Source organism: Pediculus humanus, genomic scaffold, assembly GCF_000006295.1.
Source record: "Pediculus humanus corporis 1103172107475 genomic scaffold, whole genome shotgun sequence".
Classification (NCBI taxonomy): domain Eukaryota; kingdom Metazoa; phylum Arthropoda; class Insecta; order Psocodea; family Pediculidae; genus Pediculus; species Pediculus humanus.
The window spans coordinates 667887-695132 of NW_002987093.1; the positions used below are offsets into that span (position 1 = coordinate 667887).

The following is a 27246-nucleotide window of genomic DNA, read 5'->3' on the forward strand; positions in this document are numbered from 1 at the left end:
CTCTGTTTATAATAAATTTATTATTATTATTATTATTATTATTGTTTTTTTTTTTTTTGTAAGGATCCATAATTATTTTTATTATAAACTTTCAAAATTTTTATACTGATTATTAAATTCTCAGAAAATTACTATTACTAACATTTAATATTTTTTATTAAAACTATTTTAATAATAATAATAATTTTAATTCTTGCCAGATCTTTTTTTATTTTCAGCGTCTAGTCAATTATTATTTGTTTTCTGTAATAATTAACATAATAATAATAAAGTGTCTTAATTTTCAAATAATTTTATTTGTCGATGAGAAAAAAATGATTTTTATTAATTTTATAAATAAATTTCAAATAAAGTTTTTATATATATATAAAAAAAAATAATTATGGATCTTTAATTAAAATGTATTCTTTTAATTTAATTTTAAAAAAAAAAATTGTTAAAGTTTTTAAATCTTTTGTTAAAACCTCTTTAAGGTAACTAAAAAAAATTATTAAAATAGTTAAATTTTTAAAATAAAATTCAATTTGAATTTTTTTTATTTTTTTTATTTAACTATTTTAACTATTTTGGTCACCTTCGACAGGCTTTATTATTATTATTATTATTATTAAAAAAGTTATTTATAAGTTGATAATTATCTATATTATAGTACAATTAAAAAAAGAAAAGAAATTTAATATAAAATTTTTTTATGTACAGTGTATATGATACATATATAAATGATGATAATAATAATGTATTATGTAATAAAAAAAAAAAATTAATAATTCATTAATTTAATTTTATCTTGTTTATTTAAGTTTTTAATTTTTGTGTGAAAAGAAAAAAGAATTTAGGTCGAATATAAAGTTAATTTTTTTTTTTTTTAATTTATTAGGTTATATAAATAGAAACGTTTTGTTTTTTTAAATAAAATAATTGAATTATTCCTTTTTTTTTATATCCGTTTCACAAATGATTAAAAACTTACATGAAATCTCTCAACGAAGGGAATTCGCCGCCATTTTGTCTTCCATTTTGTTTTTTGTAACGGACAAAAATTACATTCGATTCATTTAAAATTTGTGGCTAATCGATTTTATAAGTCATTTTGTTTAAATTTTGGTTAAAAATGTGAATTTTAGTGATAGAAATATTTGTGAATTTAAGTGAAATTAATTTTTATTCAACAGGTATCGTATTTCTTTTTTTTTTTTGTTCAATTCATCATAAATTATTAATGATAAAAAAATTCTATCAATGTCTTATAAAACTTACCTAATTTTTTATTTTTTATTTTTACTTTATAAGAATTTTAGTATTTTATTTTATTTAATAAGGAGAAAAAGAAAAAAAAACGATTGAAAACTTTAAATAACTTTTTTTTTTAAATTTTATTTTATGAAAAAGTTAGTTTTCATATTGTTATGAATAAATTTCCTTTCATAATTATTTATTCAATACGTTTAATGGAAGTTTTTTTTTTTTTTTTTTTTAATTTAAAATTATACGGATTTTGTTTTATTTTTTTTTATAATTTCTTGTAATCAATAATTTATTATTCATTTTGTTGTTTGAAATGTAAAATTATATTGGATCAGTTTACAAAAAATATCTCAAAAAATTGTATGAATCACAGTTATAGCTTTTGCAAAAGAGCAAATATTCTTAAGTAATATTATTTTAATTAATAATAATAATATACTTTGCTAGTTTCTTATCACACAAAAACATATAAATTAAATATCTTTAAATTGTTGACTACTTACTATTATATTACATTTATAAACACTATTTTAATTAATCGACTAATCAAACAAGATTCTAATGTATGTTTAAAATTACTTTTTCGACTTTTTTCCTATTTCATCGGCTCTTTGTGCTGCTGCTTCCACTGCATTCATAAGAGCAGCTCTCACGCCACATTTTTCTAACGCATGAATACCATGAATAGTAGTTCCTCCTGCAGAACAAACTTCATCTTTTAATTGTCCCGGATGTTTCTTGGTACTTAAAACCATTTTGGCAGAGCCTAAGACGGTTTGAGCGGCAAATGATGTTGCAATTTGTCTTGGTACACCTTGCTTGACAGCACCATCTGATAAAGCTTCTATCAATGTGTAAATCTATAACAGTTCAAGGTAAATATTTTATACCGACTCAATATTTTAAAAAAAAAAAAAAAAATATGTTTATAAAATATCCTCACATATGCTGGTCCGCTTCCTATTAAGCCCGTCAAAGCAGACATGTAATTCTCGATTACAACTTCCGTTATACCCACAGATGAAAATATTTTTTCTATAACATTTATATCTTCTTTTAAAGCAGACGAATGAGGAGAAATAGCTAAAAAAAAAAAAAATTAATGTACTTTTTCATATTTTGATTTAAAAATTTTAGAAATATATTTTTATGTATATTTAATTACACTAACCTGAACAACCTTCACATACTGTGACTGGAGTATTGGGCATTACTCGTATGACTCTAGGTTTTTTAATTGAATTTGCTATGAGTTTCTGAAAAATAATAATTGTGATTCATATAATTAAGCTTTAACTTGTGTTCCCAATATCAAAAATCTGTATTCAATGTAATGAAACTATTGATTTATAAATTTAAACATAAATTACATCATAAATATCCTGGCTGGTTATTCCTGCTAAAATAGACACAAATAGCTTATTCTCACTTTCTTCCAGATCTAAATTTTTCAATGCTGATTCTAACTGATGTGGTTTAAAGGCTAATATAATAATATCAGCTTTATTAATAACTTCACTATTAGACAACACAGCCTTGATATTTAAATTTTTCCAGTATTGCAAAGTAAGTTCAGAGGGACTTGAAATAATAACCTGTGTCGACTTTACTAGATCTGAAATAAAAATATTTCATAAAAAATGTAATCAAATTTCCTTGAAAAAAATATCATTTTTAATTATAATACTTACTATTTTGTAATAAACCTGATACTATGGCTTTTGCCATATTACCTCCACCAATAAAACCTACTACCTTATTATCTAAATTCATTTTTAAATAAAAATTTATAATTTAAAAATTATTTAAAAAATTCAAAAAATTTTTTATCTCAGACTTTAAAGTCAAAGGGTAGTTGTACAGTAGATAACAAATTTCATTAATTATCGTTATTATTAATTTTGTTAAAGCCTCCTTGGTAATAATATTTAATTGAGAAAAATTTAAGTTTTAATAAGAACATTTAATTAAAAGAAATTTCAGTTGAATTCATAATAAATAATAAAATAAATAGGTTTTTGGTCGTTAAAAATAAGGTTCACTAATCTCAATATTTGACGTAAAAAATTAACACGGAAATATCCAGGAGGCATTGCAAAATATTTCCATTCACAACTTTGTTATTTAAAAAGGTAATGACGTCAAGTAATATAATTCCCATCGAGTCAGGAATGACAAAATTAGGGATGGGTGGTTCATGATTAGGGTTAAATTATTTTAAAGTTTTTTTAGTATAAGTAGTGTTTATATTGTTATGTTGTTCTCCTTTTTTGTTTCAATGTTGATAATGAATATTGTGTTTATAACGTGACGGCGTCATGTTTCGTTGCATTCCGATTTTTAAAGGGTGTAATAGGCAAGTTGAATATGTGGATAAGCGTCACTGTTTCTTACAGTCGGTTCCCGAAGATGTTATGAGATATTCAAGATCTTTGGAAGAATTATTATTAGATGCTAACCACATTCGAGACCTTCCTAAGGTAAATTACTTTCTCTCTTAAAGGTTTCCGCCCAAAAAAAACTCGTACGTATTATTATTCTATGTCAATGAATCTCCTTTCCGACTTACAATTACCGAAATTGCCAGTTCAAAATTTTTTTAATTTTTGATTTTTTTACGCGCAACATATAGCATAATTTTAATACTTTAAGGTAGTCTAACAAGCTCCTATAATTATACAGAGAAAAATTAAAAAATTCGTAATGTTAAATTACCTAGAACCTTATTCGTTTTCGTTTCCATGTAAAATTTTTTTGATCTCAATTTAAAATAAACTGTCAAAAAGATTTTTAAGCGCCATTTGTAATAACTTATTCTACTTAAGTATTTATACATATGTACAAGTATTTCAAATAAAGTTTTTTTTTTTTTTTTTTTCTGTAATTATCTACTTAAGTTACTTATTATGTTTTTTTTTCAGAATTTTTTTCGCCTTCAAAGACTTAGGAGGTTGGGTTTAAGTGATAATGAAATTCAAAATTTACCACCAGACATTGGCAATTTTGAAAATTTAGTCGAATTGGATGTATCGAGAAATGGTAAATTTTTACATTATTTTTAAAAATAAATTAAGTGTGTTTAACAATTAAATTTTTTATATGATTTTGAAATTCATGACCATTGAATTTTTTCTTTTGATAGATATTCAAGATATACCGGAAAATATTAAAAGTTTACAAGCCTTACAAGTAGCAGATTTTAGCAGCAATCCAATTCAAAGATTACCTCCAGGGTTTGTCCATTTGAAAAATTTAACAACTCTGGGTTTAAATGATATGTCATTGACATCTTTACCACCTGATTTGGGAAATTTAACATCATTGCAAAGTTTAGAATTGAGAGAAAATTTACTTAAATCATTACCCGATACTCTGTCTCAACTGACAAAACTTGAACGATTGGACTTGGGAGATAATGAAATTGAAATTTTGGTGGGTTTTTTTTCGAAATTTTAAAGGATTGGTTAGTTATTTAATTTAAAATGGAAAAAATGGAGGTACTTATAATAATTATGTTTTAGCCACATCACATTGGAAAATTACCTGCCCTACTAGAGCTTTGGCTGGATCATAATCAATTGCAACACATTCCACCAGAAATAGGCCAGCTAAAGAAACTTACTTGCTTAGATATATCTGAAAATCGATTGGAAGACTTGCCTGAGGAAATAAGAGGGTTGACAAATCTCACAGATCTTCACTTGTCTCAAAATGTTATTGAAAATTTACCAGATGGAATAGGAGATTTGGAAAAATTGACCATTTTGAAAGTAGATCAAAATAGACTTGCTGTTTTAAATCCGAATATAGGGAAATGTTTAAATTTACAAGAACTCATTTTGACGGAAAATTTTCTGTTAGAGTTGCCTATAACCATAGGAAACCTAGTGAACCTTAACAATCTTAATGTTGATCGGAACAGTCTTCAACGCCTTCCTGTAGAAATAGGTATGTATAATGTCCATGTACATACATATACATAAATAAAAAATGGAAAAAATTATTTTATTAAAACTTATTTTAAAAATTTTTTCCTTGCAGGAAATTTATCGCATTTAGGTGTTTTATCTTTGCGTGATAACAAACTCACACATCTTCCAAACGAAGTTGGTAACTGCTCAGAACTTCACGTCCTCCACGTTTCCGGGAATCGACTTCAATATCTTCCTTTTTCACTTGCCAAATTAAACCTTAAAGCGGTTTGGCTCTCTGAGAACCAAGCTCAACCTCTTTTAACATTTCAAGAGGATATAGCTGATGATACAGGAGAACAAGTTTTGACTTGCTTTCTCCTTCCTCAGTTAGATTTTACTTCGGACCGCATCAACGGTGAGTTTTATTCTTTTCAAATCATATTTTTTTTTGTTTTTAAATAAGTTTTTTCCAAGTGTTTACTTTTATTTTATGTAAGCAAAGTGTAAGTTTCAAAAAAAAAAAAAAAAAAAAAATGAAATTTTTAAGCAGCATTACTTACTTACTTTTTATTGATTAGAAAAAAAGGATCAAATTTTGTTTTTTTTTTTTCCTCAAGGTCGATTATTGATCGTGCCATAATTTAAATTTTAATGAATTCATACAGATATACATGTTTTGTAATTTTATTGTTTTCTTTTTTTTTTTTTTTTTTTTTTTTTTTTGAATTTAACACGAGTATTTGCTGCTTATATATGATTGTATTTTACCTTGTGCAAATTTTCATTTTTTTTTTTTTTTTTTTTGTGAAATGCATAGATTACATTTTAATTTTAAAGACATGCTTTGACTAATGATGGTAATATTTATCGGTAATTAAAGTGACAATAAAATTAATTATAAAATTTTTTTTAAAATAATATAAATAATGCATTATGATATTTTTAAATTTTTAGAAGTTCACTTGCGCCGGGACGAAGACAGCGATGAGGAAGGATGGAGAGAAAAGGAAGCTTCTAGAACGACTTCTGTAAAATTTACCGACAATTTGGATTTAGATAAAGAAGATTTTAATAAAGAGGTAATACAAACTTTTTTTTGTTTTTCCCGTTCGAATTAAAAAATTCAACAAAATTATTTGTGCAAGTTTTAATCGAGGTTACCATTTCTTTTATTTTAGACGTTGTTTGTGAGGCAAAATACTCCTCATCCGAAAGAATTAAAAGCCAAAGCGCACAAATTATTTGGCGGAAAAGGAAAACCCTCCGATGAGAAAACGACGGGAGATGAGGAGGAAGGAAATGATAAGGGATTATACAGGAAAATCCCTGATAATTACACAACGTTTAATTCGAATAATGAATATAGAATAACGGAAAATCAATTCAATGATCAAAGTTATGACGAAAACGATGATGATGAACGTTTGGGAGGAGGGGATGAACTTCACGATAACGATATCGAGGTATTTTTTTTCAATGAGTTTTGGTATTAAATTCTAACCCACGAGTAAAGTAGGGTTTAACAATATAAAAGAAAATATTGTTTACAAATCCGCGGCGGCCATCTTTAAATAATGCTTTTGAAAAACCCAACTTTTAACTATACATACATCACTTTAACTAAAAAAAAAAAATAGCATGCACGCACTCACCTCTGTATATAAATCGTGTAACTAGTGGAATAATGAATAACTTGTAGGAGGAATTGGAGGGTGAAAAACACGTTGGGTTCCAAGTTGAAAATAACGGGAACGAAGATCCGCCTAGGCAGAGCCGATTGCATAGGCGAGATACTCCTCATCATTTGAAGAACAAACGGATCAGTTCTCAAGTCGATAGCGATAAGGTTGCATCAATAATGGAACAGGTTGGTGGCTATTATTATTAGTCATCAATTTTTTTTTCTTTTTCGGGCCATGTTGAAAAATGATCCTCGGCCACTACTACCACCACCAGCCATTTGTTGAGTTTTTTTTTTTTTCCCTGTCCTCGGAATTTTTTTTTTTTTTAGTACAGTTTAAATATTTATTTATTAACATTTAGTTTTTATTTACTCGATGTGTTTTTTTGTAAATTAAGTTTTTCCGTATTATTATTATTATTATTATTATTATTGTCTTACATTAATTTTCTCGCTTTACACATTAACCCAACACCGTTTTTTAACTTTTTTTTTTTTGCTTTTTTATGCCTGTTTATAATTTTTTATTAATTTCTGTTTTTCAGTTTATTAATAATATCTACAGTTTTGTTTGTTTTTTTTTTTTTTTTTTTTTTTCGTTAACGACATTATTATTCACTTTTCTATACTTTTACACATTTTAATTTTTTTTTTCAGGTTATGAAAAAAAAAGAGACGAAATTTTCGGGAATAAAAGGAGATAAAGATGGCGTCAATGCAGACTCGTCAAGATTAGAACTCCCTAATAAAAATGGTTAGTTTGGCCGTTTGCCGTAGTAATTATTATTATTATTATTATTATTATTAAAACTGATAAAGTCTTCTTATCTATACGATATAGGTGGCGATGATCTGTACAAATAATAACATACTCTTTTATATGATTTTATTTTATTCTGTGCGTTTTAATTTTTACTCGGTAAAAAAAAAAAAAAAACAATAACTAATTTGTGAGGACGACAAATCATGGGTCAGAAAAAAAATAAAAAAGTTTACCTGGTAGAAAAAAGTAAAAAATTTTATTTATTGTTATCTACAAACTAAATTCATAAAAAGTTTTTAAAAATTTTTTAAATTAAAGGTTGTTTGTTTTTACAGTTGAAGTTAAAGAAGAATCTCTGACATTACGAATCGAAAGAACCAACGCGGGTTTGGGATTGTCCATAGCCGGAGGACGAGGTTCGACACCTTTTAAAGGAAACGACGAAGGGATTTTTATATCGAGAGTGACCGAGGGTGGTCCCGCTGATTTGGCTAACTTGAAGGTTTGCCATTTTTTTTTCATAAAATTTATTTGCAATTAAATGAGTTTATTTTGAGTTGTAATTATTACTATTTTTCTTTATAAAATTTCAGATGTTTTTTTTTTCAGGATGATGCTAGTTTTAAATAATTTTTATTTATTTATTTGTTTTAGGTTGGAGATAAAGTATTGTCGGTCAATGGTCACGATTTAGTCGGAGCGGATCATTACGAAGCGGTGGAGGTATTGAGAAAAGCCGGAGGATCTTTAACACTCGTTATTCTCAGGGAAGTTGCCAAATTAGTACATGTACGTATGCTATATGTTACCTATATTTATTTTATTATTTATTTATTTTTTAATGCATTCATATTTTTTATATCCCCGGTTTTTTTATAAAAATTTGTTTTTGCATCCGTTGACTTTTGATTGAATGTGTTGTTTTTGACTATGTAAATCATATTAGGGATATTATTGAATGTATTCATCATTTTAATTATTATTATTATTATTATTATTATTATGATTGATTGTCGTCATTATGTGATTTTTTTTTTTTTTTCCATAAATTTTATTTTATCTTATTAATTTTTTTTTTTTTTTTTTTTTTGTTAAAAGTAATTAAGTGTGGGTTTTTGTAATTAAATCCCCGTGCGCGGGAGAATCGCGACTCAACTCCGATGAATAAAATTTATTAATGGGATTTTCAGGTCAACGGTGTAGATTTAAAAGGGCACAGTTTGAAAGATTTAACCGTGGAGAAGCCGGTTTCCGCGGAGGAATCAAAAGAAGCACCAAATGTGTCTTTTCAATCTTCAAATCCTTCACCCTATGAAAAATCACCCAGAATGTTTGGACTTTTGAGGCCGTACACCGGTTTATACAGCGCAAATAGTTACATGGCCAATAGACCAAGTTACCGACTAACGAATAGTGTTATGAAAAGTGATTATGAAAAATCAAACAGTGGTGGTGGTGGTGGTGGTGGTAAAATTGGTGCTTTGAGTCCGACCAATTGGCAAGGAACCACCGTTGAACCACCTAAACCCGCTCCAAGACGACTCAATAGTAAAACGGATTTGTTGGAAACGCAAGAGAAGACTGACAATATACAGGTACTAAATTTAAAATTATCACAATTAAAATAATTTTTTTTTTTTTTTTTTTTTTGCCAAAAATCAATGAAAATTATTATCAAAACATATATATATATATATATATATAAGAAAAATCAATTGATTATAAATTTTGTGAACTAATTCTGTTTATAGACTTACTCTGGTGAATAAAAAAAAAAAAAAAAGTTTCTTAAAATTTTAATTCTTTTGTTTTTTCTTCTTTGAGAGGCAAGTACAGAAAATCAAATGAAAAATGATTGTTTAAATGTTGTCTAAGGTTGTTTGGTTGTTTGGAAAACTTTTTTGAAAAATTATTGCATGTTAAAATGGGTGTTTTTTTTTTTTTTTTTTAAAAAAAGAATTTTTTGGAAAAATAATGCACGAATAGGGACAAGACTAAAACAAAACAAAACAAAAAATTATCATGCGGTTTTTATTATTTATTTATTTATGTATTTTTTGTAAATTGTTTATTGAGAAAGTTACTGAACTTCCCCCCGTTGTATGTAGGCTGCTAGACCGATAACGAGTGAAGAGTTCCAGGCCATGATTCCTGCCCGGTTCCTGGAATCCTCAACCAAATCTTCCGAACCCAAAACGGGAAACGCAGAACCGACTGGTTCTACCGTTACTGTGACAGTTCGTCAACCCCCAAATTTGGACGACGGTATACAGTTTCCTCCTTCGCCCACAACCCTCGGGAGAGTAACCGAAACAATCACAAAGTCCACATTCACGGAAACCGTCGTCACTCGGATCACGGATAATAAATTGGCTTATCCCGTTGTGGCAGAGGTAATAATATACATATCATCATCATCATCATCAATATTGTTGATTCTTCATTTATTTAAACAAAAACTTTTTTTTTTTTTTTTTGATGCACCTCACCGAGCTTTTTTTTTTGTACAATTTTAGGTCGCATTATACATATCATGAAATGGCATGCATTCGGGGAGGGGCGTATATTATTATTATTATTATTATTATTTATTTTACTTTGCTTGCCCTGCCACTTATGTCGGTCGCATTTTTTTTTTTTTTCATATGTATCCCTGAATTTATAAATGATAATTACCTGAATGATTTGTTAAATGAAACCTTTAAAAATTAATTGAGGTCAAAGGTTGAGGTTTAGAATTAAAAAAAAAAAAAAGAGTTTTCGGTGTGTATTGGTGATAGAGTTTGGGTGATGGAAAGTAAATTTGCCGAAAAAAAAATTATTAACTAACATTAAAGTTATTATTATTATTAAAGATGTCGTTTGTAGTTTTTTGTGGTTCGACATTTTTTTATACATATATATAAAATTTTTAATGGAATATTTTTCTTCATTTCCGGTGAATTATTTCCGGTTGTTTATTTATTTTTTGTAATTTTATTATTTATGTTGCATGCTGATGCTTAGTAGACTAGCTCGATGATTTTTTTTTCCTAATTAATTTATTTTATTTATTTTTTTGTCGTCTTAAAAAAAAAAAGTATAAATTAATTCATGCCTCGTGACAATTTTTTTATAAAGTAGGACCATCTGCAAAAGTTTGTAGATAAAGATGGAGGAGATGTATATTTTTATTAAATGTTTTTTTTTTTTTTTAATGTTTAAACTTTAGGATGTGACGCTGAAGCGACAAGGAAACGCATCCTTGGGTTTTAGTATTATCGGTGGGACCGATCATTCTTGCGTGCCTTTCGGTGTGGATGAACCTGGAGTATTTATATCTCACTTGGTGCCAGACGGTATAGCTGCCTCTTGTGGAAAAATTCGATTCGGAGATAGGATTTTAAAAGTGAACGGAGAAGATATAACTACCCTGAGTCATCAGGATGTTGTTATGAGTCTTTTAAAGCCGGGAGATGATTTGCAATTAACCGTCAGACACGATCCTCTTCCTAAAGGTTTTCAGGTTTGTTGGCTTTTTTCAAAAATTTATGTATTAATTTTTTTTGTAAATTATTTGTTTTCCTATACTATTTATTGTTTACAAAAAAAAAAAAAAAAATGAATAGGAATTGACCATAATAAGAGACGAAGATGAGAAATTGGGTATGCACATAAAAGGAGGAATACGGGGCCATCGAGGAAATCCTCTTGATAAATCGGATGAAGGAGTTTTCATTTCGAAAATAAATTCCAAAGGAGCAGCAAGAAGAGATGGAAGGTTAAAAGTCGGAATGAGATTGCTCGAGGTCAATAATATTTCCCTTTTGGGTGTCACGCACCAAGAGGCTGTGAACGCACTGAGGACATCCGGCAATAAAATTCATTTGCTAGTTTGCACTGGTAAGAAAAAGATGGAAAAAAAAAAATGTTTTGAAAGAAAATTATACTTATATATATTTATAATTGTTTTTGGTACGATTAATTTACAGGATTCGAAAAATCAGATGTTCAGAAGTTGCAGCTCGAGGGTAATAATCGGGAATCGAAATCCAGTTCTTTGAGTCATAGCACTTCTAGTCTAGATAAAGATGACGAAGATTCTGCTGCGATGACGGAATACGCCGGCGAAGAAGTCGTTAATGCCGAAAACGATAATAAAGAAATTATGGATTGCGAGGACAACAGTTTGATGATTTCCGGTGGTGAAAAATCAACGCCGGAAAAGGTGAACGGAAATATCAATCGAGATTTGAATGAAAATGTCGGATTTTAATTTTTTTTTTTAAACTCACTCCATTAACTCTCCTCCATCATATGCTTTTATTCAAGCAGGTTTTAGACGTGGTGAGAGCCGTCGAAATGTTGGTGAACAAACCATCGAGTCCCACTGAATTGGTCCCTCCGAAATCTCCAAAACTTTCTCCTGCCGAACACAAAACGACGACGATAGTCATGAGCAAACACACTCTCGCTCCCCAGGGAGACTTGGGAAATCAAACAGCAGTAAGATTTTTGTTTATTATTTATTTAATTAAGAGAAAATATTTGAATAATAGGACTATCGTTTAAAAAAAAAAAAAAAAATGTAATTAAATTTAGTATTAAATTTTTAAAAAAAAAAAAAAAAAGTGAGTAAAAGAAGTAAGTATGAAGGCTCTATCTCTCTCTCTCTCTCTCTCTCTCTCTCTCTAATTAATAAATCATTCGTTAATTATTATTATTATTATTATTTGAGAATTGTTTCTTACTCATTAGGTATTGATAAAATTAGGTTCGATTAGGAGGTAAATTGATTTGTTGTTTTTTTTTTTTTTTTTTTTTTTTGGTATTTTATTATCATTATTGTTATTATTATTATTATTTCGATTGTTTTGATGATGCTAAAAAAAAAAAAAAGAAAGAAAGAAAGTATTTTGGTATGAAGAATTATTTTTGCAATTAGATCGGGGGAGGTCAGCAGCCACCGCCTGGAAATCCACCGCCTGTGAATAAAACATCCGTGAGTGATAAAAAAAAATTTTTTGAAAAAGCCATGGACGAAGCCAAGCAGCCATCTCCGAAGCCCGGTAAGTACACATAGTATTATTATCATTATCATTATTATTATTATTATTATTATTAAGAAGTTGATCCTGTGCCTAACTTTTTTGATCAATGAGCTAGTATATAAAATTGCTATCATTAGCTTTTTTTTTATCTTTCTTTTCTAATAGTCAGCTTTTGCTAGTGTCAATCTGGTATAATCATGTTTAATATTAATTGTTGTAAGTATTTGTTTAAACAAACAAAAAAAAATTGATTGGAAAATGAATTTAAATTTTTTTTTTTTTTTTCTACTCTTTCTCTTATTCGTTTTCAAACGGGAAAGAAAATTTTTTTTTTTTTTTTAATGACATGATGAAAATGTAATAAAAAAAAAAATTTTTTTTGTTTTTTTTTTTTTTTTTTTTTTTTTACTCTCCTTCTTATTATTATTATTATTATTATTATTATTTTAGAAAAGCCGTTTAGTTTTTTAAATGCCGACGAAATAGAAAAAATGAAACAAGAAGAAGAGAAAAAAATTGCATCACTATCACGTAAAGATTTGAAAAATTGGTCTCGAACCTCGAACAACAACAACAATGATGACGACGACGACGACGACGACGAAGACGACAACGATGGCACCACCACCAATAATGTTAAAAAAAAGAATAAAAATAACGAAAATTTACGCAACGGTTTGAAAGAATTCGACAAGTAATGAAATAAATCATTATTATTATTATTATTATTATTTATTGTTTTTCAAGAAGAAAAGATAATAATGTTGTTTTTGTCGGTAGGAAAAAGGAATCGTCGACGAAAAAGGAGAAATCAAATGATGATGATGATGATGATGATGAGAATGACACGAACGAAGATGAAAATGAAAAAAATAAAAGTATGGCGGATGAGCAAAGAGCAATAAGAGCTGAAAAAAGAGCTGCTTGGAGATTGGCAAGGCTGAAATCGTTGGAACAGGTTAAAACAAAAGCAAAATTATTTTTTTAAATTAAATAAATTGTCATACGTTTAAAAATTATTATTATTATTTTGTGTCTGACAGGAAACGGCGCAAGCGGAAATGGTAATACAAAAAATGTCGGAAATGGTTCACATAAAAAACGATGACGACGAGGAAGAGAAGGAAACTGTTGAAAATTTCCCCGGAAGGATTGAAACGGAAATACAAACAATGGTGAGTAAAAAATTAAAATTATTCTAATGTAAAAAAAAAAAAAAAAAAAAAAGTCATGATGACGAGAGATGAATGATTTCGTAAAGGATATGGATGGTGGAAAAGGAGGAGGAGGAGGTAGGAGGAAAAAGAAAGATGACGAAGACAAAGACGAAGACGAAGAAGAAGAAGACAAACCAGAAAAAAACGATGAAGGATCAATTGAAATTCCAAACAAAACAGATAAACTTTAGGTTATTATATATATATATATATTTTATTATTATTATTATTATTATTTTTAAAATTCATTTGCAATTGGAGAAGAAGAAAAAGAAGAAGAAGAAGAGGAGGAGGAAGAAGATGAAAAAATTTTTAATTCAGTTTTTTAAACCGTCCAATAAGGTCTCTTTGTGTTCTTTCTTTTTGTTTTTATTAAAAAAAACTATTTTCTGCTATTGTCAAAGCACCGAATGTGTGAATGAGTGAGTGAGAGAGAGAGAGAGAGAATGTAAACAAAATTAATTAAAACAAATAAATAAATTATTATTATTAATATTAATATTATTAAACGAGGAGAGAGAGAGAGAGAGAGAGAGAGGAAATACACAGAGTAAATTTATTAATTAATAAATTTTATCAATAATTTTAATTTAATAATTAAGTAGTAGATAAAAATAAATAAATATATATATATATAAAATAAATTAAATAAAAATGTAATTTATCAATAATAATTATTATTATTATTATTATTATTTAAATGTGAATTAATTATGTAATATTTAAAAAATTTTTCATCAAAGGAATTTAAAAGTAATACACTGTCTGTCTCCTCTCTGTATTTAGTGCCTTTTGTATTTTATTATGTCGGTAACAACAACAAACAAAAAATAAATAAATAAATAAATAATTAATTAATTCAGGTTTTATTTATGTATCTATGTATGTTAAAGGTTTGGGATTTATTTAAGGAAAGATTTTGTTTTTTTTTTTTTTTCTATCTCTCTCTCTCTCTCTCTCTTTCTCTTTCTTTTTTTTTTTATCGCTTTTGAAATTTCCAATTATTATATATTATTATTATTATCATTATTATTATTAAAATTTTAAATGTATTTATATTATTATTATTATTATTATTTTATTAAAAATATTATTATAACAATTCCACTTTTGTGCCAGGGTAACAAAAAAAAAAAATGTTTTTATTATTTAAAATTATTTATTATTAATATTTTATCGTTTGAAATCTTATGTCGATTTATTAAACATTATGAAAAATTATTATTATTATTATTATTATTATTATTATTTTAAAAAAAAAAAACGTGAAAGCGAAGTATTGAAAATTATTAATTTTTTTTTATTGTTTTATTTTAAATTTTTTAGACAATTTCACGTTGGTTTTTTATTATTATTATTATTATTATTTATTTATTAATTATTTAATTTATATATATATATTAATAATGATAATAATAATGATGATAATGATAACGTTTCGAAAAAAATCTTGCCAATAATAAATTTATTTTATTTTATTTTAGGAAAAAACAAAAAAAAAAAATTGGAAAATAATTTAATTATAAATTTGCTTGCCTACCTGGCACATTAATTGCATTAATTGTATTAATTAATTAACTAATCAGTATTGGAAATACTCAACAAACGTACAAACAGACAGACAGACAAACAAACAAATCCATATTATATTAAAAAACGTTTTTGTTGTTAAAAAATATTTTACATAAATAATAATTTTTATTACAGGATCGTCTGATAACGATTTACCTCCGATTTCCCCTCCATCCCCCCACCACACTCCACCCACATCCTCCACCCCCTTCTTTTTTTTTAATACCGAAACGTTATCATTATCATCATCATCATGATTTCTCAATTTATGTTTATTATTATTATTATTATTATTATTATTAAATATTACGAGTAACCGAAGAAGAAGAAGAGTCGAGAAATTTTTTATGTTTTTTTTTTATTGTAAAATTTATTAAAATAAAAAAATAATCGTTAAAAATTTATCATTATCATCATCATTATTATTATTATTATTATTATCATTATTATTATTATTATTACTACTATTATTATGTATTATCTTAATATTTAATTAAAAAATTGTATAAGAAAAAGAGAAATATTTTTTTTTTCTTGTTTTCGTCAATATGTATTATATATATAAAATAATTAAATGAAAATTTTATTATAATTCATCATATTTGTAATAACGATTTATTTAAATAAATTAATTAATAATAAATTAATAAACAATAATAATAATAATAATAATAATTAATTAATTAATTATAATATATGTGTGTGAGAGGGGCCGAATAAAAATATTTAATCTGTAATTTGTTTTTTTTTTTAAATTTATTTTATTTATTTAATTAATTATTAATTAATTACCTTTTCTTATTTATTTATTTAAACAAATTTATTGATACGTTATAAAAACTTATTTATTTATTTATTTATTTTTCGATACAATTTTTATTTTTAATAACCAATAATAATAATAATAATAATAATATATTTAAAAAAATTGTTCCCCGATCAATTTAACTGTATTAACATAATAATAATAATAAATTTTTATTTAAAAGAAATTAAATAATAACTGATAATAATAATAAATAAATAAATAAATAAAAATTTATTTTTTATGTAAAATTAATAATAATTAATTAATTGTTTCGTAGGTAGGTGTAACAAATAAACGTGATTATAAAGAAGATTTAATAAATATGAAAAATTTTATTACAGAAAATTAATTAATCAATTATTAATGGATAATAATAATAATAATAATAACTTTGTGTATGTCTAACAAAGTTTTTTCTACTGATAAAAAAAAAACAACAAGACCCTCCCCACACGCACGCACGCACGCACGCACACACCATTTTTCAAAGGGATTTGACTTTTAACTGTTTTATTCTTGGAGCTTTTTTCTTCAACTGTCTTTTCATTTCCTTTTCTTCCCATTTCCTTTGCTTTTCCGGATCATCTTCTTGCAATATCCTTTCCTTTTCTTGTCGTTTCTTTTCCTCACGTCTAGCCGCAGCTGCTTCTGCTCTTGCGGCATGTGTCGTTTTCATAAAAGCTTCTTCGACTCTTAAACGATTTTTATCAGCTTTTGCCTTAGCCTGTAATTGTTTAATTTTAATTTTAATTTTTTTTCTTCTTTTTGTTACAGGAAAGGAAATGAAGAATTTGTCTCACCTCTTTGCTTAGTTTGTAACGTTTAATTTTATCCATGCAATAAAAAACCAATTGGAGTAAGGGTTTCATTTGTTCCATTGCTTCTTGAGTACCGTGACCTCTTATTGGTATGTTAAAATGAAATAGCAGAACCTTTTTTACATCAGGTAATTTTATAACATTTGTATCACTGGTGGGGGGGAGGGGGAAAGAAGAAAAAAAAAAAGTTATTAATAATAATAATAATAATAATTTTTTTTTTTTTTTTTTTTTGTTAATTAAGGACAAATAGTATATTTACTCGGTTTGTTTAGGTCCAGAAAATTGATCACTGAAATGTATGTACTCTACTAAATTATTATATTTATTTAGCACTGCTAATATTTTCGAATCCAACATGGCTGATGTTACTTCACCGATTTCACTCATAATACTAAAATTATCAGGTACCCCAAATTTAAATCCAGATTTTTTCTCAGGGCAATAAATACTCTAAAATAATATAAAAAATTTATGAGAAACTTTTTTTTTTCAAATGAAAAGAACTTTTTAAGTAAGTTATAGGAATAATGATAAACATGTACCAAATCAGCCATTTCTTTACTTAATTTATTAGCCGTTTTCCTATTGGCAATGCAAAATACAAACGAATCCATGTCCTCTTTACTCATATCAACTCTAATATGAATTTGATCATTTGATGGTTTCATAATTTGTGCAATGACAGACAATAAATCTTGTCTCTGAAACAAATAAGTATAATTTTTTTTTTACAAATAGGTCATACATATTACAAATTTTTAACGACAAAACAAAACTTACTTTTAATAATTTTAACTCGACCAACATTCCTTCGCAACACATTCTTCCGCTACACCATAGAGTAAACAAATTTTCCGATTCTTTTACCAAACCTGGATTTTCTATTTCTATTTTACCATCGTCTCCTACCAATGTGAAATTTTCTTCTAATAAATTTTTATGAGTGTAATACCACATGTTGGCAAGTTTGTGATTTTTGTTTCTTCCGGTAAAAAAATTTAAAAAGTAAACAAGCAACCCGGCCACCATAAGCATTTCTAAATAATAACTATCCCAATTATTTCTAAAATGTAGAGGCACCTAAATAAAAAAAAAAAAAAAAGTATCAGGGCAATTTCTAATAAATATGGACCTATATATAATTTATTGTAAAAATATTATGATGTTTATGTGTAATAAAAAATTTATCAACCTGAGTTATTGTTATTCTAGGAGCTTCTTTCTTTTCTGGTTTGGTAGTACCAGTATCGAAACCTTCAAATTCTTCTTCATCACTGAAATGATCAAATTCATTATCTTCATCCTAAAAATTAATAGATAAATCTCATTCCAATTGACTAATCAGACATTATGTTAAAGGAAATACAGTGCTTGGGGATTGAATCTTTGGGAAAATAATAAATACCTCTACAACAGAATCATCATCATTTTCAATTTCATCCTCCAAAACCATATCATCATCATCATCTTCTTCTACGACCAGTTTTCCTTTAGAATTGTGCAAAACTTCTAAATTACCTTTATTTTTAATTTCACTGGCCAATTCATCCTCATCAAAATCTTCAAATTCTGCGAATTCATTATCCTCAAAATCTTCGTTAATACGACTTTCAATTAAATTACATTGAAATACAAGAATCAAAGTTATAAAAAAAAAGGCTGATTTCATTTTTATCGAAATTTCCGCTCATCAGGAATCAAGAATAATTAAAAAAAATTTTTTATTAAAAAAAAATAATAACCAGTATTGTAATTCTGTAGTATGAAAATATTTAAAAAAATGATTAATAAATTAAATTTTCGCTTATTGGTAAATTTTTAATACCTGGGAATTCATAATTTAGAAAAAACACATTACTTTACAGAATATTTCATTACACAATCATAACTTTAAACTCGTTTTTTTTTTTTTTTTTTTTTTTGGGTAAAATTAAAAAAAATTTGCTGTTACAGCAATTTTAAAAACGTGGAATTAGTCAGTTTTATTAACATATTAAAATGGCGGTGAGGTAATGATGTTGGATCAATGTCTCCTGGGGTAAGACTAAAAATAGATTTTTATATAAATTTATTTTCAAAAATCAAATGTAAATATTGAGATTTTAAATACAATTAAATTATTCGTGATTGAATAAAAAAATTTTTATTATTTCAATATATATTTCTTAGAGATGATTTGATGATTTGTGAAATTTTCAAATCTTATCATAGTACCGCGAATTTTTTTAATTTTAGTTAACAGTGATCTCTGGTGGAGAGATGGTGAAACAATTTATTCGCCATGTTAAAATTAAGATTTAAAACGAACAATAAACCGTTTTTTTTTCACATAATGCGCAAGACTGTTTCACCGAATTGAATACGTGCTAATTTATATTAATTTATTTTATTTATTAATTATAAAAAATACTAAAGTCAAACTCAAAGTATTATTTAAGTATTTATCATACAACACAGTATTACTTCATGTTAAGTATCGAAATAGTTGTCAGGAAATTTGTACATTCCTAAATGAAAATTTTGTCATTGCTGTGTTATCATACGGTTTTTTTTTGATTTTTTATATTGTAAGGTTAGTACTTATATATATTTACTTATTTTTTAAATTTATATAACGTTTCATGTATATTTTTTTTTATGTAATATTAATATGTGAAAAGTTTTTTTCTGTCTCTCTCTTAATCATTAATGACTTACTTTTTAAAATAATCCTTTCAAGACAGTGATGCTTTTGAAACAAATTTTAATTTATTATAATTTATATTATACACACATTTATATATTTATCATTATTATTTTCTTATTCTTAATTGTCAAGTGTTTAATTTTGTGTGATAAAATTTTCATTTTTTACAAACCCACTAACAATTTAGAAATCAGTTATAGTAAAATGTCTATAGGTCTTTTACATAAGAATTTATTTAAAATGAAACAAAAAATTATTCATACAACTGTTCGACATTTATAATTTTTACATCATAATAATATTTTTATGTTAATGATATATATCTGAGTTGATTTTTCATTTATTTCATTGAAGTAAAGCAATTTCAAAAAAAAAAATTGAAACTTTTTAAACTGAATTTAAGTTTAAAATCATAAATACGAACAACCGATTTCAATGCAGAAAAAAGTCAAATGGTAATCGGTTGTTTTAGTGTAATAAAACCTTTTGAAGAAATTTTTTTGTAAAATCAAATTATTCTCTACCCTTTTAAGATATATAATTTTTAAAATAATATTTTATTTAATTGTGTGTAATCTTAGTAGATAATAAATTTGTTATTGTTTTAATTCGACTTTGAAAAAAAATTTCATTAATAAGTTTATAACCAGAAGAAAGCTGTAATTATTTCGCATAAAAAGATGTGACAAAATTTGTAAGCAAAGTAAATTTTAGCTTTTCTATGCTAATAAACAAAAAAAGAATTACCATTTGTTTAAAAGTTATTTGTTCTACGACAAACTCATTGTAAATTTTCTTTTAACAAAAAAAAAAAAAAAAAGATAATTTCGATAAAATATTGTGACAAATGTGAATGTACTCGTTTAAAATTAAAAATTTTAAATTTAAATTTGTTTTACTTTTAAAAATTAAGTATTCGATAAAAAATTACATTTATTAAAATTTACTACATATATATAATCGATAATTCAAAACGATTTTAAATACCGGAAAGGAATTGAATTAAAAAGGAAAAGGCACGAATTTATTAATTTTCTCGCCTTCAAATAATTTAAATAAACAAATGATAAGTCTACTAGTACCTAAACGTAAATTAAAAATAAAGGAAGCACCTTGGTACCTGGTTTTCTTTCAAACAAAACCTTGAGAGTATCTTTGCTCTGTGATACGAAAGTTCACGTCGTGCCTTTCTTTCCTATTAACTTTATCATTCGACTAAATTATTATTATTATTATTATTATTGGTTTTTTTTCTAATTTTTTTTCTCCATAAAACTGTTTAAGGTTTCCCAAGGAGTATTCTCGTCATAATGAATGAAGAAGATTTACGATTGGCAAAAGTTCTCGTGAACATGGATTTAAACAACAAAGATAATAACGTGAGGAAAACCGTCGTTGGAAAAGTTAAGGAAAAGATTTTCAGGTATGTAAGTATATAAATAACTATTTAAAAAAACGATGTTGACCCAAAAAAAAAAAAAAAAAACTGGACGTGTTGTTGTCCAGTTTCCAGGATTGCGATTCCCTACTGCGATCAAGGTTGATCCAACCTTGATTCCAGATCCAGGTTGACTCTCTCTCTCTCTCTCTCTCTCTCTCTCTCTCTACTTTATTTAAACCAATACGGTACGGTATAATTGATGTTAAATGTTTGGAGGCAATCGTTACATTATTGTATACTTGTTCAAACGAATAATAATAATAATGCTAATTTATCACGTGACGTACTACTACTACTACTACTACTACCGTGAAAGGTATAATTTTGTTGTTTTGTATTGTTGATTTGATTTGAAATATTATTAACTATTATTATTATTGGAATGGTAAAAAAAAACAAATAATTTATTTAACTTTTTATTATTATTTATGAAAAGGGCAATCGAAATTAAATAATTGTGTGATATTTATTTAAGGTGAGAATGCAGGTTTTTAACATTCACATCTACATTTTTTTTTTTTTTTTTATTATAAAAGTTCCTTGATCCTCTGATCTTTGGATAAGTAAACAACTTGTAGCACAAACACACTCACACGCACGCACACACGCGGAAAAGCCTTTATTTCTTATTTTTAAACATTATTTATACATTTTACCTTTTTTTCTTCTTTTTAAGCTCTCAGATGATGGATGATAGCAAAATCGTATCAATGAGTGTTGCCGATTGTCAGGAGGTTCGAAGGTAGGCCAATAGGTCTGTAGGTAGAAAAATTTGTAAATGTTTGTAGTTGAGAGATTTCTTTTGTTGTTGTTGTTGTTGTAGTTATTTGTTTTTTTTTTTTTTTTTTTTGTATTTTTTTGTCAGAATTTTAATAACACAATATCAATCACACATTTTCTTATTTTGTAGTGCTATTTTTTTGATGGGATACGACGGACTTTTGTTGGGGAGAAAGGAGGGGAAATTGTATTGTTTGTGTTCAATTGTAAAACACATTTGGAAAACATTATTATTTTTAATGATCGCTTATGGTTAACAATTGTTATTTTAACGCACACACGCTCTTAAATGTATTTTTTTTTTTTGTCTTAATATTTATGTAATTGTCAAAACAAACTTTGTTTTTTGTGTTTTTATTTAAATTTGTTTGTTGGTTTGTCCAATGTTTTACTTAACTCTCCCCTTAAAAAAAAAAAACATTTCTAACTTGTTGTTGTTGTTGTTGTTGTTAATTAGTTGAATATTTTCTATTTAATTAACTTAAAAAAATTTTTTTTTTTTTTGTTGTTTTTAGTTCAAGTCACGTGCTGAGAGTCTAAATTAACAAATTTAAACAAAATTAGCTTTTTCCTTAAAATAAAATAATAATTTGTAAAAGCCAGCAGAGTAAAAGATTTAAAAAAAAAAAAAAAAAAATTATTATTTATATTTTAAGGTATGAAATTTGTCTCATAGTGTCTGTTGTAGTTTTGCCTTTTGTAATTTACAGTAGAATGTTGTTGTTTTGCATTTGTAATTAGTATACCTGTTGAACCTATTTTCATAAAAATTTTGTTGTGGTTGTCGTTGGGAATGAATGTAAATTTTCAAAAAAAAAAAAACGCTTTAGTTTCTGGTGAGTTTGAATTTAAATGTTGAATCATGTTGGAACAAAAAATGTACATACAATTATTCCAAATACCAATTCATCATCAATCATTACCATCATCATCATCATCATTATTATCTTAGTCACGAGGTATAATTGATTTGGGTAAATTATCGTTTTTATTTAAATTTTTTTTAGTAGTAATAAAGGGGAGATGTTGTAAATCTAGATTTAGTCAAGTAAAAAAAAAATTTTTTTTTTTTGACTTTTATTTAATTTGTTGCCTTGGAGGTAGCATATACTAGGTAGTAGGTAGTTTTATACTCAGACAATATTTACAAGTAGGTTAGAATTTTTTATATTTTTTTTTTTTTATAGAATGACGTAGTGCAATGTAAAATTTTACACATTGCTTCAAGTCAAATTTTTAAACGAACCAGATAGCCATAATTAATTAATTAATTCCCATTCACTTATTTATATATCTGAATAAATAATTTTATTAAATGAATTCAACGAAGTCAATTTTCTAAAAAAAAAAAAAAAAAGAAAAAAGTAGGGAAAATGTTTGTGGTTTACATTTTATTCAAAAGAGAAATTTTTTTTTTTTATTATTTCTAACAGTTCAAAAAAAAGCTAAAATAAATTTTTTGTAGGTGTTAATATTACTAAATTTTTTAATTCTATAAATATAAACGTATCATTCGCTTTATTCGCAAACAAATGAAAAAATTAATTTATTTTTAGAGAAAATGTTAGTAATGATAATTTTAATTTTTTAAAACGGTCGGTTTTTATTGAGAATTATTTAAATATGGCGTTTTTTTTTCGTTTAATAATACGTTTGAAAATGTTTAAAAAAAAATAATAATAATAAATATTACGTAGGATGCAGGACGTAGGGAAAATGTTAAGAATATATCGTTTGATATAAACAAAAAAAAAAACATTGGCGGACTTTAATTATTCTACAGCCACGACGACAAAGACTCGGGTTAGGCTTTATTATTAAATGAAGAAATAAGTAGTAGTAGTAGCGACGACGTCACAATGGCATAATGATAGACATATCAGCTTTCACTGTTTCTTTCTTTATTTTATTATTATTATTATTATTGTTATTGTTTTGAGGCAGTTGTACGGAGTGCGAGTACGGGGTTTCAATAATTCTTTAATAATAATAATAATAATACGTAATAAAAATAAAAAAGAAGTTGTTATTATTATTATTATTATTCACAGGTCGTTAATCCTTTGTTTTAATAAATATACGATACGTTGAAATCATAACGTCGTGGCACGAGTGTGTGTGTGTGTGTGTGTGTGTGTGTGTGTGATATATATACATATCAAATCTATATTATTAATCATGAATTTTTAATAAGGCAAAAAATTTATTATTATTATTATTATTATTTTTACTTTCGGTTATTATCATCGATTGCATGGGTTGGTTGTTTGAAAAAATTATTATTATTATGTGTTTATTAAAAAATTAATTAATTTATTTTTTAAACGCTTTTAATTGAAACATATTGTCAAGGACGTGTTATAACAGATAGTGTTTGATTTGCATGTGAAAAAGACTTTTTTTTTTTTTATTTTATTAACGGTCAGCGATAGGTTAACAAAAAAATAATAATAATAATAATAGTTTAAAAAAAAAAAAAAAACAAAAAAAAATGTCTTCTTCACCCGAAAGTGGAATATCAATGGAATGTTCGAGTAATTTATTATTATTGGATGGACTAGATATAAAAACGTTGGTCGATATTTGGTAAGTGTCTTTAAATCGTAAAAGGTTTTTTCCTTCGTTTGTTTGTTCGTTTGTTTTGGTTGTGGTTGTTTTCGAAAACAAAAGGAGGGAGAGGAGGGGAAGGGGGGAAATTCGAAGTTGATTAGGTTTTCAAATTTAATTAACGCTCCCTATGTATGTATATTGATTATTTATTGATTGAATTTGTTCAGGCACAGGATTTTTTTTTTTTTTTGTTTTGGTTATGGTTGCGTAATAATATAAAGTTTGGGTTTATTATATAGAATATTGTAGTCGTAATGATAATAATAATAATAATAATAATATTTTACATATATATAAATAATTTGTGTGAGTTTAAATAATTATGTTCAAATATTTTTTGTGTTGACCCACTTATAAGATGATGAGGTGTTCCATTCCACAGAGTGGGAAAAATGTTTTTGTCTGTTTAATTTTAATTTATTATATTTAATTATTATTATTATTTATTATTAATTAATGAGTTTAAATGGTATTAAGTGTAATGGTTGTTAATTAACGATTACTTTTTTTTTTTTTGTTTGATTCTGCTGGGGTTTGTAATTGTTCAAAGTGGTCAATATTTGTTTTAAGTTTGTTGTCCACAACGAGGGGAGAGGGGGGGGACATTCGTACATATTTCTGCGTTTGTTTGCATTTTATTATTTATTGAATCATGTTTTATCTTTGTAAATTTATTGTCATCAGTTAACATTTTTTTTTTTTTTTTTTTTTCGATTAGGTTGTTTTGCCCAGTCAGTCAAGGTCTTTGTCAGGTGTGCTTTGTAATAAAGGCGAATTTATTACAAAGTATTATTATTATTATTATTATTTATGCTTTTTCTCTGTGTGCAAATGCAAAAGCAAAAAAAAAAAAATTCGTAATTAAATCATTCGTCCAATTTTAAAACGTGGACACACTTTTATACTGTGATCACGAAGGAAAAATCAAGGATTTGACCTTAAAGTTACTTTTTTGTTGTTGTTGTTGTTGTTGTTCGGGTTTTTGCCAGATTTGGTTTTTTTTTGTGTGTGTGATAAAAACCATTTTTTAAAGAAAAGGCTTTGAAAAAAAAAAAAAAATATGAGTTATTATTATTATTAATTAACTTTCTTTTTCGATTGTGAAGAAAAAATTCATTTGAGTTCAATAATTAGACGTTAATTGATTTCTAATTTTACATTGTTTGTTACCAAATGCTCTTTTTTGTTGTTGTTGTTGTTGTTTATCATTCAACAACCGAGATTATTATTATTTGCAAATACAAAGCTATTATGACCGATAATGATTTTTATGTTTATATAAAAGTAAAAAATTTAAATCAATGTCATTTAATAACAACAACAACAACAAATGTTTAAGTTGACGATTCAATTTATCGTTTTATTTATTTATTTTGTTACAAATAAATTGTTGTTGTCAGTCTAGTTTTGAGAATCAATTTACATCACATGCATCATTTCATAAATATATATAAAAAAATTTTTTTCAAACTTATAATCTATATTTTTCATCTTTGAGTTCAATAGGTCGTATTTTTTTTTTTTTTCGAATTATTATCGTAATAAACTTTTTCAATTTAGTAGAGCGTGTCATTGTGTATCGTACGGGTGTTTCACAGGCGGTTTTTTTTTTTTTTTTTTTTTTTTTTGTTTTATTCGTCTATAATTTTCGAAATAATAACAGTATAGTAACACACGCACACACGCACGCGCGTAATCATGTTCGTTAATAAAAAAATATCGTTTAGGTTTTCCGGAAATGTAAAACAAATGTGGAATTCGATGAAAAAATTGAACACATACGGGCAGGCTTGGCAACGGCGAAAAAGGTTAGACATGAATAGAAAAATAATAATAATAATATTTTTTTCAATTCGAAAAAAAAAAAAAAAATTGTTTTCTTGCACCGCCCGGGAATCGAACCCGGGTCGCAAGAATGGGAATCTTGCATGATACCACTACACCAGCGGTGCTGCGGGTTAGATGGGATAATTGAGATTTTATTAAAGCTTTCTCTCTCTGTCTGTCTGTCTCTCTCTTCTTCATTTCGAACGCATGTAATATCGATCAATGGAAAAATTTACGTTTTAATCGTTTCTTTTAGATTTTTTTAAAAATTTATTATTTTTTTTTTTCGGGATAATAATTTAGAAAAGGAATGATGAGACTGTAAATAAATGAGTCATTTACAGCGCTTTTCATTTAAGTCCGGTATGGTCTAGTGGCTAGGATACCTGGCTCTCACCCAGGAGGCCCGGGTTCGATTCCCGGTACCGGAGAATTTTTTTTTTTTTCTTCGTAATTTAAAGGGGGGAAAAACCCCCCGTATAAATTTTTGAACAAACAAACAAACAAACTCACACACAAAAGTGAGAAAATTTACAATCTTTTTTTTTTTATACATTAATCTATAAAACAATCCAATCAGATTTGAGATTTCATAAAACAAATTTTATCATTATTTTCAAAAAAAATGATAAAACATGTTTAATGATAAATTAATGAAAAAGATTACCTAATTTACTAAGTAGTAGTAGTAGTAGTAGTAGTAGCAGTAGTATTTATTGTTTGGGAATAATAATAATAATAATAATAATAATAACAAAACTAGAACGAATCATTATATTAACAAAGAAACAATGAAGATACTTATACTTACTGTTTACACAAACATTGAACGCACAAAAAGAAAAGAAATA

The 27246-nt window shown here is 26.1% G+C and overlaps 4 protein-coding genes and 2 non-coding genes across 6 annotated transcripts; 3 read left to right on the plus strand and 3 right to left on the minus strand.

Moving 5' to 3' along the window:
• Positions 1 to 1820: 1820 nt before the first annotated feature.
• Phum_PHUM127700 (Pyrroline-5-carboxylate reductase, putative) lies at positions 1821 to 3018 on the minus strand (the record flags this gene model as incomplete). The annotated part of the gene is made up of 5 exons (XM_002424312.1): positions 1821 to 2105; positions 2189 to 2328; positions 2417 to 2501; positions 2616 to 2860; positions 2937 to 3018. The coding sequence occupies 5 exons, from the start codon at positions 3016 to 3018 to the stop codon at positions 1821 to 1823; spliced, it is 837 nt and encodes a 278-aa protein (XP_002424357.1).
• Positions 3019 to 3563: 545 nt separating this feature from the next.
• On the plus strand, positions 3564 to 13835 carry Phum_PHUM127710 (leucine-rich repeat-containing protein 1, lrrc1/lap4, putative; the record flags this gene model as incomplete). The annotated part of the gene is made up of 21 exons (XM_002424313.1): positions 3564 to 3725; positions 4167 to 4284; positions 4388 to 4677; positions 4767 to 5193; positions 5287 to 5574; positions 6114 to 6238; positions 6338 to 6622; positions 6859 to 7026; positions 7498 to 7594; positions 7939 to 8105; positions 8258 to 8392; positions 8794 to 9198; positions 9712 to 9996; positions 10815 to 11108; positions 11212 to 11485; positions 11575 to 11810; positions 11918 to 12088; positions 12528 to 12651; positions 13084 to 13164; positions 13491 to 13591; positions 13677 to 13835. 21 exons carry the CDS (start codon positions 3564 to 3566, stop codon positions 13833 to 13835), a joined length of 4392 nt encoding a protein of 1463 aa, XP_002424358.1.
• Positions 13836 to 16714: 2879 nt separating this feature from the next.
• On the minus strand, positions 16715 to 18720 carry Phum_PHUM127720 (coiled-coil domain-containing protein 47 precursor, putative; the record flags this gene model as incomplete). Its single annotated transcript, XM_002424314.1, has 7 exons — positions 16715 to 16954; positions 17031 to 17199; positions 17311 to 17501; positions 17594 to 17752; positions 17832 to 18131; positions 18244 to 18354; positions 18457 to 18720. 7 exons carry the CDS (start codon positions 18718 to 18720, stop codon positions 16715 to 16717), a joined length of 1434 nt encoding a protein of 477 aa, XP_002424359.1.
• A 2327-nt stretch (positions 18721 to 21047) lies between these two features.
• Positions 21048 to 21292, plus strand: Phum_PHUM127730 (uncharacterized protein; the record flags this gene model as incomplete). The annotated part of the gene is made up of 2 exons (XM_002424315.1): positions 21048 to 21160; positions 21244 to 21292. 2 exons carry the CDS (start codon positions 21048 to 21050, stop codon positions 21290 to 21292), a joined length of 162 nt encoding a protein of 53 aa, XP_002424360.1.
• A 5157-nt stretch (positions 21293 to 26449) lies between these two features.
• Phum_PHUM127740 lies at positions 26450 to 26520 on the minus strand. The gene has a single exon. It is a non-coding gene; the product is annotated as a tRNA-Gly (tRNA).
• A 234-nt stretch (positions 26521 to 26754) lies between these two features.
• Positions 26755 to 26826, plus strand: Phum_PHUM127750. Its single transcript has one exon. It is a non-coding gene; the product is annotated as a tRNA-Glu (tRNA).
• The last annotated feature ends 420 nt before the right edge of the window (positions 26827 to 27246 follow it).